This window comes from Gavialis gangeticus, unplaced genomic scaffold, assembly GCF_001723915.1.
Source record: "Gavialis gangeticus isolate Ggan-Ray unplaced genomic scaffold, GavGan_comp1, whole genome shotgun sequence".
NCBI lineage: Eukaryota > Metazoa > Chordata > Crocodylia > Gavialidae > Gavialis > Gavialis gangeticus.
The window spans coordinates 47,337,829-47,351,300 of NW_017728994.1; the positions used below are offsets into that span (position 1 = coordinate 47,337,829).

At 47.3% G+C, this 13,472-nt stretch overlaps 1 protein-coding gene across 1 annotated transcript in view; it reads left to right on the plus strand.

Annotated features, from left to right (window-relative positions):
- The window catches only part of SUFU (SUFU negative regulator of hedgehog signaling), a gene marked incomplete at its 5' end in the record, with an annotated part of 126,996 nt that overhangs the window by 83,361 nt on the left and 30,163 nt on the right, over nt 1-13,472 (plus strand). Inside the window, one exon of the mRNA XM_019502150.1 lies at nt 12,698-12,832. Coding sequence (XP_019357695.1) covers nt 12,698-12,832 — 135 coding nt within the window. The remainder of the gene's footprint in view (nt 1-12,697; nt 12,833-13,472) is intronic.

The window sequence follows — 13,472 nt, forward strand, 5'->3', positions numbered from 1 at the left end:
CAGGGGGTTGGACTGGATGTGACCTCCTGAGGTCCCTTCACACCCTCATCTTCTACAATTCTGTGACATCTTAGATGTTAGTAACAGCTGCACGTTCCCTGCCTTCTCTCTACTGTTTTGAAGTAGCTAAAATATACGTTTGTCCGTGCTCTCAGTTGCACAGCAATATCTGATGGGTGTTGTGCATAGTGGGACAGTGCATCAAGTTGTCCAACATGTTAATTTAATAAATTTTAACTAAGAAGCAGTTAGTACAGTATGTGCAGTGTAGGGCAGTCATGTTTATTGGTTGACACTTTCTCTAGCATAGTACATTTTCCCAGCATGGATAAGGCAGCACCAAGCAGCCTTATTTTTACCTGAATTTTCTCTTGCTGAAGTCTGAGCAAGGTTAGAAAGAGCTCGAGCATGATTCAGGCCAATGGTTGCCATTGCGATCACTGATGATAAATTATAGGTTCCATTTTTGCGTGGACAAGGCCAATTATTCACTCTTCATGCAAGGCTCTTAAGTGACAAGGATTGGGATGTGAAAGGAACAAAGTATGATACAGGTACCGCTGTTTTATAGGGCTGATTAGTGACTCTTGGGTCAAGTCTCAGTCACTAGGGCACTAGCTTTGAACCTGGGAGGACCTGCCTCATCTCCTGTTCCACCATAGACTCATTGTGATCTAAGGCAAATCTCATATCCTGTTGGCCTCAGTTTAGAAGCTATAAAATGGGGATAACAGTATTGCCCTTCTTCCCAGGCATGTTATGAAGTTAGAATCATTGAAGCTTATGAGGTGCTCAGTGATGGGAGTCAGACTTGGGTGTAATCATATCCCGCACGGTATATACCAGGCTGTAAAATACCAAATCTGTGATATTTTTTGAAAGCCTTGTGAGTATCTCTGTTGCACCAGGGATTGTCTTCAACAATTTGACACAAGCGCTCTGTCTCCTCTGGCAAATTGTTCCGCATCCACTTTGCTTGCTGAAGTCCACAGAATTTTAGATCATAAAATTTGCACCCAGCTGACAGTAGAATATTAAAATCCGACACCAAATCTAATGGCTCTGTGCAGTAAAAGGAATGTGCTGTTTATTTTTCAGGACTCACAATTACTGACTTCCCTTCCTGTTAGCTCCCTGCCCCACACTTGCACACACATGTGCACACTTGCTGTCTCTTCCATCAGGGTTTAAATCAGGCAGTGCATTCAAAAAGTCTGACAACCTTCTAGTTTTCTGGTATTTCTGTGCATAAAACCATAGGGAAGGGATATACTCCTTACCAATTTTGCTAGCCTTGCACCATTGCAATTGAAGCACTCAGACTGAAAACCTCTGGTGACATTAGGGTGCCCAGCACGGCCTATGACAAAGCATGTATGTAACTTTCCTTTCTTTTTATGTGTCCTTATGACAAGGTAGTCAGCAGAATTCACAGATTTGTTGGAATTTGACAGGGCTGCCATGAGCGTTTCTGCTGTGGCCTCAATCTTGCAGCTGCTGGGCTGTCAACCATATGCCTTCACACCTGTGCCACTGCAGCCCCTTGTACATAACTGGGAACATGTGAGTAATCCCACTGACTTAACTGGGAACATATGAGTAATCCCACTGACTTTAATTCTGGTCAGTTCGTCCCTAAATCCTAAAAATATTCCATAAGGAAAAAGCTGCTTTCTCTCTAATGCCTTCAGTCAGGTTGGAGCATTAACTAGCTCTGATGGTCCAGGCAAAATGCGAGAGATAAAGGTGGGAGGTCGGTAGTATCTTTTATTGCGCCAGCTGTAGTGTTGTGAGAGATGTCAGACAAGCTTTTAGGTACAGAGTGCCCTTCCTCCGGTGTGAGAAAGAAGCAGATACAACCTGAGCTAAAATACTGAGTAGAACGATGACTTTTGTTTAAACTCTTCAAGGCAGCTGTAGCACTGCAGTAATTATTCCTAGTCATTACTCTAGACTAGGTTGTTCCTTTTTTTTCCTGAGCATGTAAAGGAAAGCACTTCAACTGCTTGACACTGTGTCACACATCTTTCTCAAAGTGATTGTTAGTTCAGGGCACGTGCTCATTAAATTAGATCATCTGCCATATACAAAACAGCTCCTCTGTTAATTCGTGAAACGCAGACTCATTTTGATTTATTTCTTCATATGGATTACAGCAACCGAATGACAGAACAACCTATGAACAATCTATATAGACAACCTATAAGCAATGGTGCTAAGGGATAAGGTTAGAGTGACCGTTTCAGATTTGATATCCATGGCAAAACATCATCAGTAGCCTGGTGCAGGTCTTCGATGCAGCCATTCAAATGATAAATGAGACATTCCTCTGTAATGTGTGCTTTAACGTGCATTTCACCACACTCACACTTGGGGTCTTCCATAAAATTCAATTTATACAGCAGGTAGTTACATGTACCTTGTCCAGTACAAACGCTGTTCAGTGTTGTCCAGCTCTGCCTTGGTGAAGCAAAGCCAGGAGGTTTAGAAGTGGGGTCCATGATGAGAAATGTATTAATGATGTCAGTCGTGTTCCATTGCTGGATCCGTTTTTCCTTAATGTCAAAGTTTTCATCATTTAGCTCTTTTCAGCACTCCAAAATAGCCTCCTTGACTTAAGCCTTGGCCTAGGGGGGTCATTAAGTTCCTCAAAAATTAGTAGTGAATTGAATGTAAGCAGTTTTTTGTAGACTCTTAAAATATGCTGCTTAGACTGAAGATCAGGAGGAGGGATTTGAGATGGAACAGACAACCAGGGAACAGGAGTGGATCTGCAAGAACCTGTTATGGGTCTCATTGTTTCATTCAATTGAGAATCAGTCAGGCAGGTGTTTGGGGTACACTACTCAGCTACTAATCATTTCAGCCATAGGTAGTATAATACCCTGGAAAAGTACTTGGAAAAATGAGGCATGTATGAATAGCTTTGTAACTTGTGGTGGTGCAGTATTTGTTTGATGGGACCCACAGCACGGGAGGTGCTTTCCAGACGGGCAAGAAGGCATGGCCCCTGGCCCAGGATGTTTGCAGTCTAAGCTACAAGGAGCCTGTCCATTTGCCAGATGCAGCTAACTTCTGTTGGTGCAGTGCTGTTGCAGCAAAACGCCAGAGCTTCAGACTAAACACTGTCACTGTTTATATCTTCACAGGCTGGAGAGGAGTGCTCCAGCTCCAGATGTCAGAGATCAGGGACACTTGGGAAAGTCGGCTTTGCACACTATTTAATTTCTCAATGTCATAAATCCTGGGACAGGAAACATTAATAGTGCCCAGCAATTAATCCTCACACCATCCCCCAGAGAAAGGTGATGAGACCTTCTGGGCCACCAGCACATGTTAACTGAATCATGAGATAGGATCTGAAGAATTTTATCTTGGATCCCCAAAACTACTTGTCCTACAATGCCAGATGCTCAAGAACTGATTTTGGAGATCTGAGTTAATAATTGTCAGATCCCATCGCGCATCTGCTGGTGTTTGAGGAACCTGGCGCCAGGGAGCAGATCCCTGATGCTGGGCTGTGTGTGTATCCAGACCTTTAAAAGGTGCATGTACAGCTTAGCTGCATGCACGTGCCTTCAGCTTGCTGGTGTCAGGGGAATCTGGGATTGGGGAGCTGCTCCGCAATCCTGGGCTCTTCATGGGAAGATTTAAATAGGCTTGTGGGCAGGTCAGCACCATGGAGCAGCTCCAAGCTGGAATCCGCAGGTGCCCTTTAAACTAACATGCTGCACATTCAAATTAAAGCATGAGACAAACCAGCCACAAAGATGTTCTACGTACAATGTGGAACGAGTTTGGTTTGCCATTTTTATCATGTGATATGTTGGTTGTATGAGTGGCAAGGAACATGTTAATTGTGTGATAAATGTTAGTGGCTGCCAGGAGTCATAGACAAGGAAGCTGCAGGTAACTAGGTTGTCGCAATTTCCAGTAGGGGCCAGGATTGGGACATAGGTGTTTCTAACTGCTAGTCCTTCTCTTCCCCCACCCATTCCTCTAGAGTCTAGACCATGGGTTCCCGAAGCGTGGGCTGTTGGACAGTGCAACCTGCAAGCACCTTGGTGCAGCCTGCCACCCTGGACTGCCCCTTTGAAATGGCTCTGCAGGGGCAAGACTTAGAGAACCCCTGCTCTAGACCACGCACCTTCACCAAAGGCAAGACAGTGAACATTGCACTGGAGGAACTGAGGAAATCAAGCCCAAGGGGCAGGCTGTAAATCCAGAGATGCTGATGCGAGTTTCTGGATGAGCAGAGGTTGCATTTGCCCAGAATGGCTACTCCTTGCTGTGCCAGTTCTTTGGTAAGGCACACCCATATTCCCTGGGATCTGCCCCTGGGTTCCAGCGAAGTTTTTAAGAGCTCATTGTGTCCTCTTGGCACTGCTTTCCTTTGACAAGATACAATTCTGTCCCACTTCTAAGCATGATTCATGGCTTCCTTCAAATAGTTGAAGGTTGCTGTTTGAGGATGGAGAGGTTCGCAAGAGGATGGAGCTGGGCTTTTCATAGTGGGGGCAGATGGGAGGACAAGGAGCAATGGGCTCAAGCTGCAGCAAGATAGGTTTAGGTTGGGTATTAGGAAAAACTCTCACTAGGAGGGTGGTGAAGCACTGGGATGGGTTACCCAGAGAGGTGGTGGACTGGGACAATGTAGTTGGGGCTGGTCCTGCTTGGAGCAGGGGGCTGGACTAGATGTGACCTCCCTTCCAGCCCTCACTTTCTATGATAAACAGTTGCTACAGCCACACGTACTTGGAGAGCGCATTCCTGCTGCAGTGCCTTTGACTTTAAAAAGCAGTTCGCTCAAGCATTTCCTAATTCATTAAATTTAGTAACTCTCGCCAGGGCTCCCACTCACCACTGTGAATTAATGAGCTCTATCTCAGGTACTTCTGAGGCAGCTTTTCCCATAGTATCAGAGCACAGGATTTGCAGTGATGGTACACACCATCGACTGGGCTCTTTGCTTCCCCGAGTGATTCTGGCTGTCACTTACTGCTTGCACTTGGTTCACATCTGAGGGACTGTTATTTTCATCGCTGTTTTCTTGTCTTCAGCAGCCGCTGCCAAACATTTGTGCAAGGTGGAGCCTTGCCGAGTTCTCTGAAACAGTCCAGTTCTGGCTTCACTTTCCGATTCTGCAATAATTAAGCAATAAGGCTCCAATCCATTCTTGCTTATTGAGGCAAACTCCCGTTGAGTGCAGTGGGAGACTTGCCCAAGTCAGGAATGTTGAACAGGCAAGAGGCAGGTGCATTTTTGGGTGAGTTAATACACTTCAGGGGTGTGTTATGAGGCATGAGGTTGAAGGTCAAGTGCCTAGCGAATGCCTGGAAATGCACTGTCTGTCACTGTCACCGATCTAAGACGTTTCCCTTCTCCGAGGCTCCATCCATGTGAAAATCTGTAAGGGCTCTGCCAACATGGCTGTAATCCTCATGGTGCGCCTGCATGGAAAGGGAGTGTTGTCTCTGTTTTACAGGCTGCTGCACAGCGCTGAGGATCCCGCAGGGAGTCACTGGCAGAACCAGGAATACTGCTGAGATCTCTCCATTCCGGGCCAGGGCTAGATGTAGGAGGATCTAGCACCCGCAGAGGGTTAGCACAACTATAACACCTCTTTCCAAGGGGGTTTGTAGGTGGGAGAAAGGTGGTTGTCACTTATCCTATACATGGTTGATGTTTTCAGGACCCTTTTGTGTAAGGGCCTGTAGAAACACATGCACACAGAGCGTATCATCATTGCAGTTAACTGAGACTGTTGTCTGCAGGGGGTGGCCTGGTGTGAGAGCAAGTGCCATCACACACTCCTGGTTTCTGCCCTTGTCCGGGTGCGTCTGACCATACTTCTTTGTTCTGGTGCTGTAGGATTGCCATCTTTGTGGGGGACAGGGACAGTTGTGGGGAGGGCATTGGAGGATTGTTGGCTCTCAAGTAACCTTTGCCTTTGTCCTCACTGTGAAGAAGGCAACTTCCACCCTAAAACAGCAAGTTCTCTAACCTCCACGCACAGGCTGAAAGCACCTCCATCCCAGGATCCAGGGTTTCTCTTGGTGGTAGATAGAGGCAATTAGGATAGAAATCAGCTACATGGTGCAGCAGAGGCATAGCCAGCATGAGTCGATCTTCTTCTGAGCAGCTTCCAGTGCAGGTAGAGATTGAGAGAGGCTGAAGAGGGAAATGGGAGCCCAGAGAGCCAAATTGGCTTGCCCAAGGTCTGGCTGTACATCCGTGTCAGCTGGGAGTAAAACGTGAAGTCCAAATTCAGCTGTCTGCCTACTAGATCATGCTGTCGGATCTTTAAAAAGCAAGTGAGCTGTTGCGACCTAACCAGCCTGGTTTCTCTCGAAACCTATAAAACAACTGCCATCAGGACAGCTTGAGAAAATGTTGCTCTAAACATGACTTGTCTTATAAGGAAGGGAAGTCCAAACTTTGCGCAACCAGTGATTGCATTGGCGGTTTTCCAGGAGCCCCGCGGGCTGCTGCTTAATTGGCATCAAAGAAAGCAGATTGCAGCCACCTTCATCTGTAATGCAGAGAGAGGGCCCCAGGAGACTACAGGTTCCAGCGTGCGGCTGCTTGGATCACGATGGAGCATCGCATGCTGGGACCTGTAGTTTCCCACCCCCCATCCCTGGCCTGTTTTCTCTCTTCGAAGCTGGTGGGGGCCACAGTCCGTGCCTAACCCACAGGCAAAAGTTTGGCCACCCATCCTACAGGATCCCAGCTTTAGAAATCCACCCCGGCTTGGGCTAGCTGTATTGTTGTTAATCTTCATTCACAAGATTGCAAAAAAAAAACCCCAAGGCTCAGGCTGTTGATAGAAACTGAAGCTGGGAGGGAAAAAAAAATAGTTGAAAGTCAGCTAAAGTCACCTTGGTAACTGCTGCAATACACTCGCCCGGAACAAGGAGGCATCAGATCCAACTACAAACAGCTTGAAAGAAACAAAAAAGAATGTAATCATCTAAAGAATTAATCTGACAACTGCCCACATTGACACCTCCCACCAGCCTCCAGTCAGTTGGAAATGTGCTTTAATCTTCCCAACTCCCCTCCAGTTTCATAAAATGCTAGATGTGCAGTCCTCAAAGTGGGGCATTTCCGGCCTGCTGCTTGCATTTGAACGGCACTGCCTTTCCGAACGGAGCCGCCTGGCTTTGGCCGACTTGTTTTTTCTGGACGCAAAGAAACATGAATTATTTGTGTGGGTTGGATGAAGTATTCAATCTGGAATAGACCAAGTTTGCAGCATTTTACATGATAGGCAGTTTGATCTTTAGTCAACAAATACAACAACGCTGGCCTTTGCTGCTGATTTATTTGGTGATGGGTTGTGGGGGGAGCAAATGGTTACAGGGAGATGGTGTTTGTGAAGCCAGAGATGTTATTGAGAGAAACCAGAGTTTTTGCAAATTGTCCTTTTGCTTCTCACAAGCTGCGTATGGCAGGGAAAACTACAACATGAGCTTTTCATTAATAACGCCCCAGCAATTCCAGCACCCCCTCATCTGGGCCATCACCCTTCCTCTGGGCCAGGATGAGGATTTCCACTCCTACTGAAAGAATGTTAATGTTTCTCACAGAGTCCTGTGTCTTGTTACATGTTCCCTAACCCAAAAGTCGGATCCCATTCTCAGCCTTCCCTTAGCACCTTCTGTCCTAGCTTCTTGGAGCACTCTGTAATCATTGTCCTTAATCCTTGCAGGGCTGGAGGAGTCTAATAGCTGTGATGGTCCAGGAAAGGTATGAGAGATGGGGGGGTGGGGGTTGGTGATATCTTTTATTGGAACAACTATATAGTTGGGAGAGAAGCTGGATTGTGCCCTTCTGCAGGTCCAAGAGAGAAGTAAACACAACTCAAGCGAAACAACAGATGCAATAAAAGCATTTGCATCTGAAGTAATAGACCTGACTTTGTTCTATCCCCTATTTAGCTCAAGCTATATCTGCTTCTCTCCCAGACCTGAGGAAGGGCAGTGTGGGTCCAAAAACCTGTCTAACATCTCTCCCAGCTGTACAGTTGGTCCAGTAAAAGATACCACAAAAGAACCCCCTCCTCAAGGAAGGGAGGGAAGGAGATCCACTTCATACAAGGAAAAGCCGAGGCAATGTTTAAAGCAAATTTCAAGCACTGTTGTCTTGAGGGGAAAGGTGAGTTTTCCACCATCAGGTTACATATCTCAAGGTAAAAGCCTAGCAGAGGTGACGCGCAAGCAGCCTTTTCCTCTGTAGTGGTGGTAGGCCTTATTGCCACTGCTGCTGCCACTACCTGGGGCCTATGCCTGCTAGCTTCCCCAAAGCAAAAACTACCCAAGTCTCGCATCCATGAGGATTTTACGTCAGAGCCTGGAAAACATAGCGTAGGGTTGGAAAAGGAACAAGTGAGTTCTTGGCAGAGGTTTGGGAGCAGAACCCAGGTATTTTAATGGGTAACGCTGTGTTTTAAGAGTGAGACTCTTCCTGTCCCAGTTCACGGGCTATTTAGGAGGGCATTGGTTCATCCTTCTTCCAGAACCATCTGAACACCAAGTAGCTGAGACCCTCACCTCCACTGCGATGTAGCTCAGTGCTGCAGATGCTCCATGTGGGTACGTGCCATCTTAAGTGAGCTTCATGTATTCAGACACATCCCCGAGTGCTTTTCCTGTTGGCACTTGGTGCAGCTATGCCATTGCTAAAAGAAACATGTCTAGCCTTCATGTAGGAGCACTTTTAGTCTTGAACATCCCGCCCTGGCTGCATCTGAGCCAGCTACAACAAACAACTGAGTGGTGTCAGCAGTGCAGCAACACTCAGCTAGTCCCTGCGGCATGTCTCCACCCAGGCTCTTATGTGTATTGGAGCACACTGAGAAAATCTGGGCAGTGATCTCTTACTTCTGTCTATCCTATCACAGCTATCCTGCGATACCGCAGCACTCCAGCCACTTGGACACAGAGCAATGGCAGCATCCACACTTGAGACCGCATCCTTAAGTCCCTTTAGAGGAGGGACTAGCCAAGTCTGCTCCACGTGCATGGTGGGGGCTGACCTGGATATAGCCAGTCGCAGCCCAGTCATGGTGACGTGTCAAGCTGTTTACTAGCCTACGGTAGCTGTGTGGTGGGTGAGCCCCTGTCTGGAGCAACCCACATCACATACCTGGTTTAGAAAAAAAGTCAGGGTAATGCCGCACCTTATAGACAAGCTGAATCAGAGATGCATAAGTTTCCGTGAGCAGAAGCTCACTTCATCAGATGCTGAAAAGTTACGTATCTCTGATTCTGTTAGTCTATACAGTGCATCTCTATCCTACCTTATGCCTGATGTCAGACTAACATGGCCAACTACCTCTCCTGTTCAGAAGGTTATGGGACAGACAGGATCTGATTTGGGATTTCACTACGCCAGTTTCACAGGTCCACTGCAGAGTGCAGATCACAGGGACTCCACCCACATTAAACAACAAACCCAGGGGTTGTGACTATTTGGGGGAGGTTTTAACTGAAGGAATTGGTAACAACTTGGTGTCCTTTCAGAGCTAACCAGAGATTTGCCTCACACTTCCACCTTTTGTGAGAGAGAGAGAGAGAGAGAGAGGCTGGTTACTCATTAATATTAAGTCTTAATTATTTAAGATCTGGAAAAGCCAATGGTTCCTTTCAGAAGTTACATATTAGTCAACACCTTCTCTTAAGGCACAAACAGCTTTTGCCGGTTTGAAACAGGAGATTTTAGTTTGAATTAAAACGCCCACCCCTACCCTTCAGCATGTTATCGTCATCCTGATTAGAGCAACTGGAGGCTGCATTCAGGGATCAGAGCTCTGTTGTGCCAGGCATTGTTCAGGCCAGCGTGTTTAAAACCTGAAAACCCAGCCCCAGTCTCCCAGAGCTTTTGGTCCAGCTTGTGATGATCTCTATTGAATCTATAAGCCCCTGTGCCTTCATTGACCATACCAGTTGCAGTATTAGGGAACTCACTCACAGGCGCATGGAAGAATCCCATTGTGCAGACCAGCGTGTTTGAAAACAAACCGACCGCAAAACCTAGCCCCGGTCCCAGGGAGTTTATAGTCCGAGTCTGCGGCAAGCTGAGCGGCGGTGATTCTCAACCAGGGCACTGAAGCAATACTAGCCCTGTTGAGTGTTGCGAACACCAACACATGCTCCGCAAGATAAACCTAGAGATTTCAAACAGGAATCTAGCATGTCAAGAGGGCAGAACGTTGTCATGGGCTTTCCAGTTCTTTGTGGCAGAAGAATTGCTCTCTCATTTCTCTGCAGTCAAAAAACAAGTGAAAGCAAAGAGCTGGCATTTTCCAGAGAGGTGCCTCGAGTCTAACAAGGGGGCCCTGGAGTCTAAAGGAGATGGAGAACGACCGGCGTATGCAATTCTGTTCCATAAACGCCTGTCCTTTCTAAATTTAAATTCACTGACTATTAGATGCAGCGTTAGGGATTTTACTGAGTGCACCAAGCCCTCCAGGGACAGGCAAAGGGCCCAGCCTCTTGTCTTTATTAACAAAAGTGCTGAATAACTCCAGATACAGTCCAATGTACATAAACTCTGTAACTGCTCTCAACAGTTGATAAAGTGCACTAAAAGCATGTGTTTCTAATGGCTGACACCCTGTTGGGGGCAGGGGGGTTGGTAATGAATAATTGGAAGCGTTAGATGACAGACTGACTTTCCCACAGCTTAATGTGTATATAAGATCTGATAAGGAAGCTCAGGCAAAGCCGAGCTTAAGGTCAATTGATCATTAATCAACCATGCACTTCTCAGGTAGTCGCACTGCAAAGGCTTTCTTCACAGTCTGCCCCATTCCACTGTTTTAAGGCCCCACCTACACAGAGCTGTAAAATGTGTTTGCCGAACCAGTTTAAACACAGCCGTCGGTGCCAGCTAGGCTACAGAGATGGCCAGGCCTTCACTTCAGAGTGAACCCAGATGCCTGGCACCCAAATTGAACCTCCCTCTGTTGTGAGCAGCTACGCAGCAAAGCCATGCTTGAGTTACTGTGTCCTCCCTTTGCTTTTGCTCATGCAGCACCGGCAATGTGGATTGCCTAGCCCGTGGTCCTTTGGGCTGCCCTCGTTCTTCACCGGTGAATTGTGGTCTGCACATGCGGGGGGATTGTGGCAAGGTACTGGAGGACTACAAGCCTGCAAATGGCATAACCTGAATCCTTGCTGCAAAGCGGGCAGGTTACCAGTCCAAGTGAAAGTCTCTCATGGGTTTTAGCTGAGCCTGGGTTGACAGCGCCACCACACGCAGGCCAGTGTCTTTGCGTGGAGTGGAGCTGGGGGCAAGAGGCAAGTCGGGGCCCAGGTTGACTGCAGTGAGACGCTCTGAAAATCAAATCAGCGGCAGGTGTAGAGTTCTTCCATCGCAGTTCGTTCAGCGCAGCCGAAACGTGGCTCCATCTGTCCTTACAGAAGGGCTCGAGCCAGGGCTTAGCTGAACCATGTCAGGATTTGGTGGCAGTGAGTGGTTTGGTTTGTCCTGCCAGCTGGATCTATGTTTTATCTGTTGGTGGACCAGTGCTGTAGCCAGCCTTTTTCCTTTCGTCTCTCCCCAGCTACAGATGACCCTGTAGCGTAGATCAGATTGCAGCAAGGTGTTGCTTCTGTTAAATCAAGAATAATTGCCAGATGAGAGAAAATGTAAGCCCTGTCTCTTGTGACTGCATTGCAGCTGATGGCACTCTGTCCGTCTGTCCCCTTCCAAGCTGTTGTTCCCTGAACTGCCCTCTCTGAATCATCCAGCGCATTCTGCCTGATCTAATCTTGTTTTGTTCCCTATAAACTGTCAACTTGTTGCACCAGAGATCATGTCTTTTCTCTATATGCTCTGTGATCTGAGGAGGAGTTACAGCTCTGCCCTTTGCACATATAAAGTGTTTTGAAGTTTATGGTCCAGCATTTAGAGATATCCCTGCCTGATGACACAGAGGATGCTGTCTTGGGAAGTTCATAATCATATAACAATGCAACCTTTAATCAGGACATGGCTGTGTGGAACCTACCAAGTTCGTAAAATATAAAGACTGCATTGTTTGAGCGCAGCTCTACTTGAGAGGGAAAGCGGTTGACCGGTATTCTGTGAATCATGCGTGGATTTTGTCCTCTGAATATTGCTCCTGATGCCAGCAGAAAGCAGAGTACTTGCAAGCTCTGGGTTGAAGGAAAAGAAATACAGAGGCTCTGGGAGCTCCTTTTTGCTATTGGTCTCCGAGCCAATAGATCTGCAGCAAATTAAACGGGACAGTGTAGAGCCTTTCCACCTAGCCTCACTCCTTCCTTAAAGAATCCCAGAAAGTAGAGGCCAGATCACAGAAGACCCACGTGGGCTGTGCCTCAGCCAGAGGGCTCTTCCTTACAGCGCGTGTTGTTTTGCTCTTTTCCCTTATGAAACTGGTTCCAGTGCTTCTGGGGGCTCTGTTGCATTCTCCAATTTCAGTCCTTGCTCACTGGATCAGGGCAAAGCCTTGGATGCTGGGATCCATGATGTGTGTGAGCCACACCTCTAACAGAGACAAGGGTGGCTGTAAACTAGATGGGCTCTTCAGGCATTAGGCAGCTGTCACGCAGCTGTTGTAGATAACAGCTGAAATGTCCCTTTTTCTTCCCCCAGCATCCATACTACTACCAGCAAATGTTTGGGGCTCAGGTCCTAACCATGTGCCCTTTGTTCCTTCTTTTAGGAGCCGTAAGGATAGCTTAGAAAGCGAGAGCTCAGCAGCTATCATTCCCCACGAGCTCATCCGCACAAGGCAGCTCGAGAGCGTGCACCTGAAGTTCAACCAGGAGTCCGGGGCACTGATTCCACTCTGTCTAAGGTGAGAGAAGCCACTTCCTTCCTTGGCCTTGGTTCAGCAGCTGTGGTTCTCCTTGGCACTTGTCATTCCTTCACACAGACGATCACAGCTAGATTGGTAAAGGCCAGAGCTGCAACACTTTGCTAAAAATGCTGGAAGCAGATGGCACTTTGCACATGTGTTCCTTCTGCTAAAATCGTTCCTTACTCTCCTGGTTTTCCACCATTTATTTTGAGGGTTGAAGAGGAGAGCTTCTCTGATCAGACTCAGGCAGTTAACTGTGCGATCAGACGAAGGCCCCTTCATGGATGTTAGCGTGCACATTTGTACGCAAACATTTGGCGTGTTTTGTACAGGCAGACACTCTGTCACTTGTATACCTGTAAACGCAATGCCACAAAATGTGGAAGTTCACAGTTCAGCCAGATTCAGAAAGGGGTTGGACAGGCTCTTGGAGGAAAGGGGCATCCATAGCTATTAAGTATGGGAGATAAGGGGACAGTCTCTGAATCAGAACTTCCTCCTTTAATGCTGGAGGCTGCAAGGGAGAGAGCAGAAACCCTGGTCAGACCCAGTTCATCCTCTCTTCCAGCCTCCGCTGTCTGCCACCGTGTGACACAGGAGACTGGGGAAGATGAACCTGAGCTCTGATCCAGTAAAT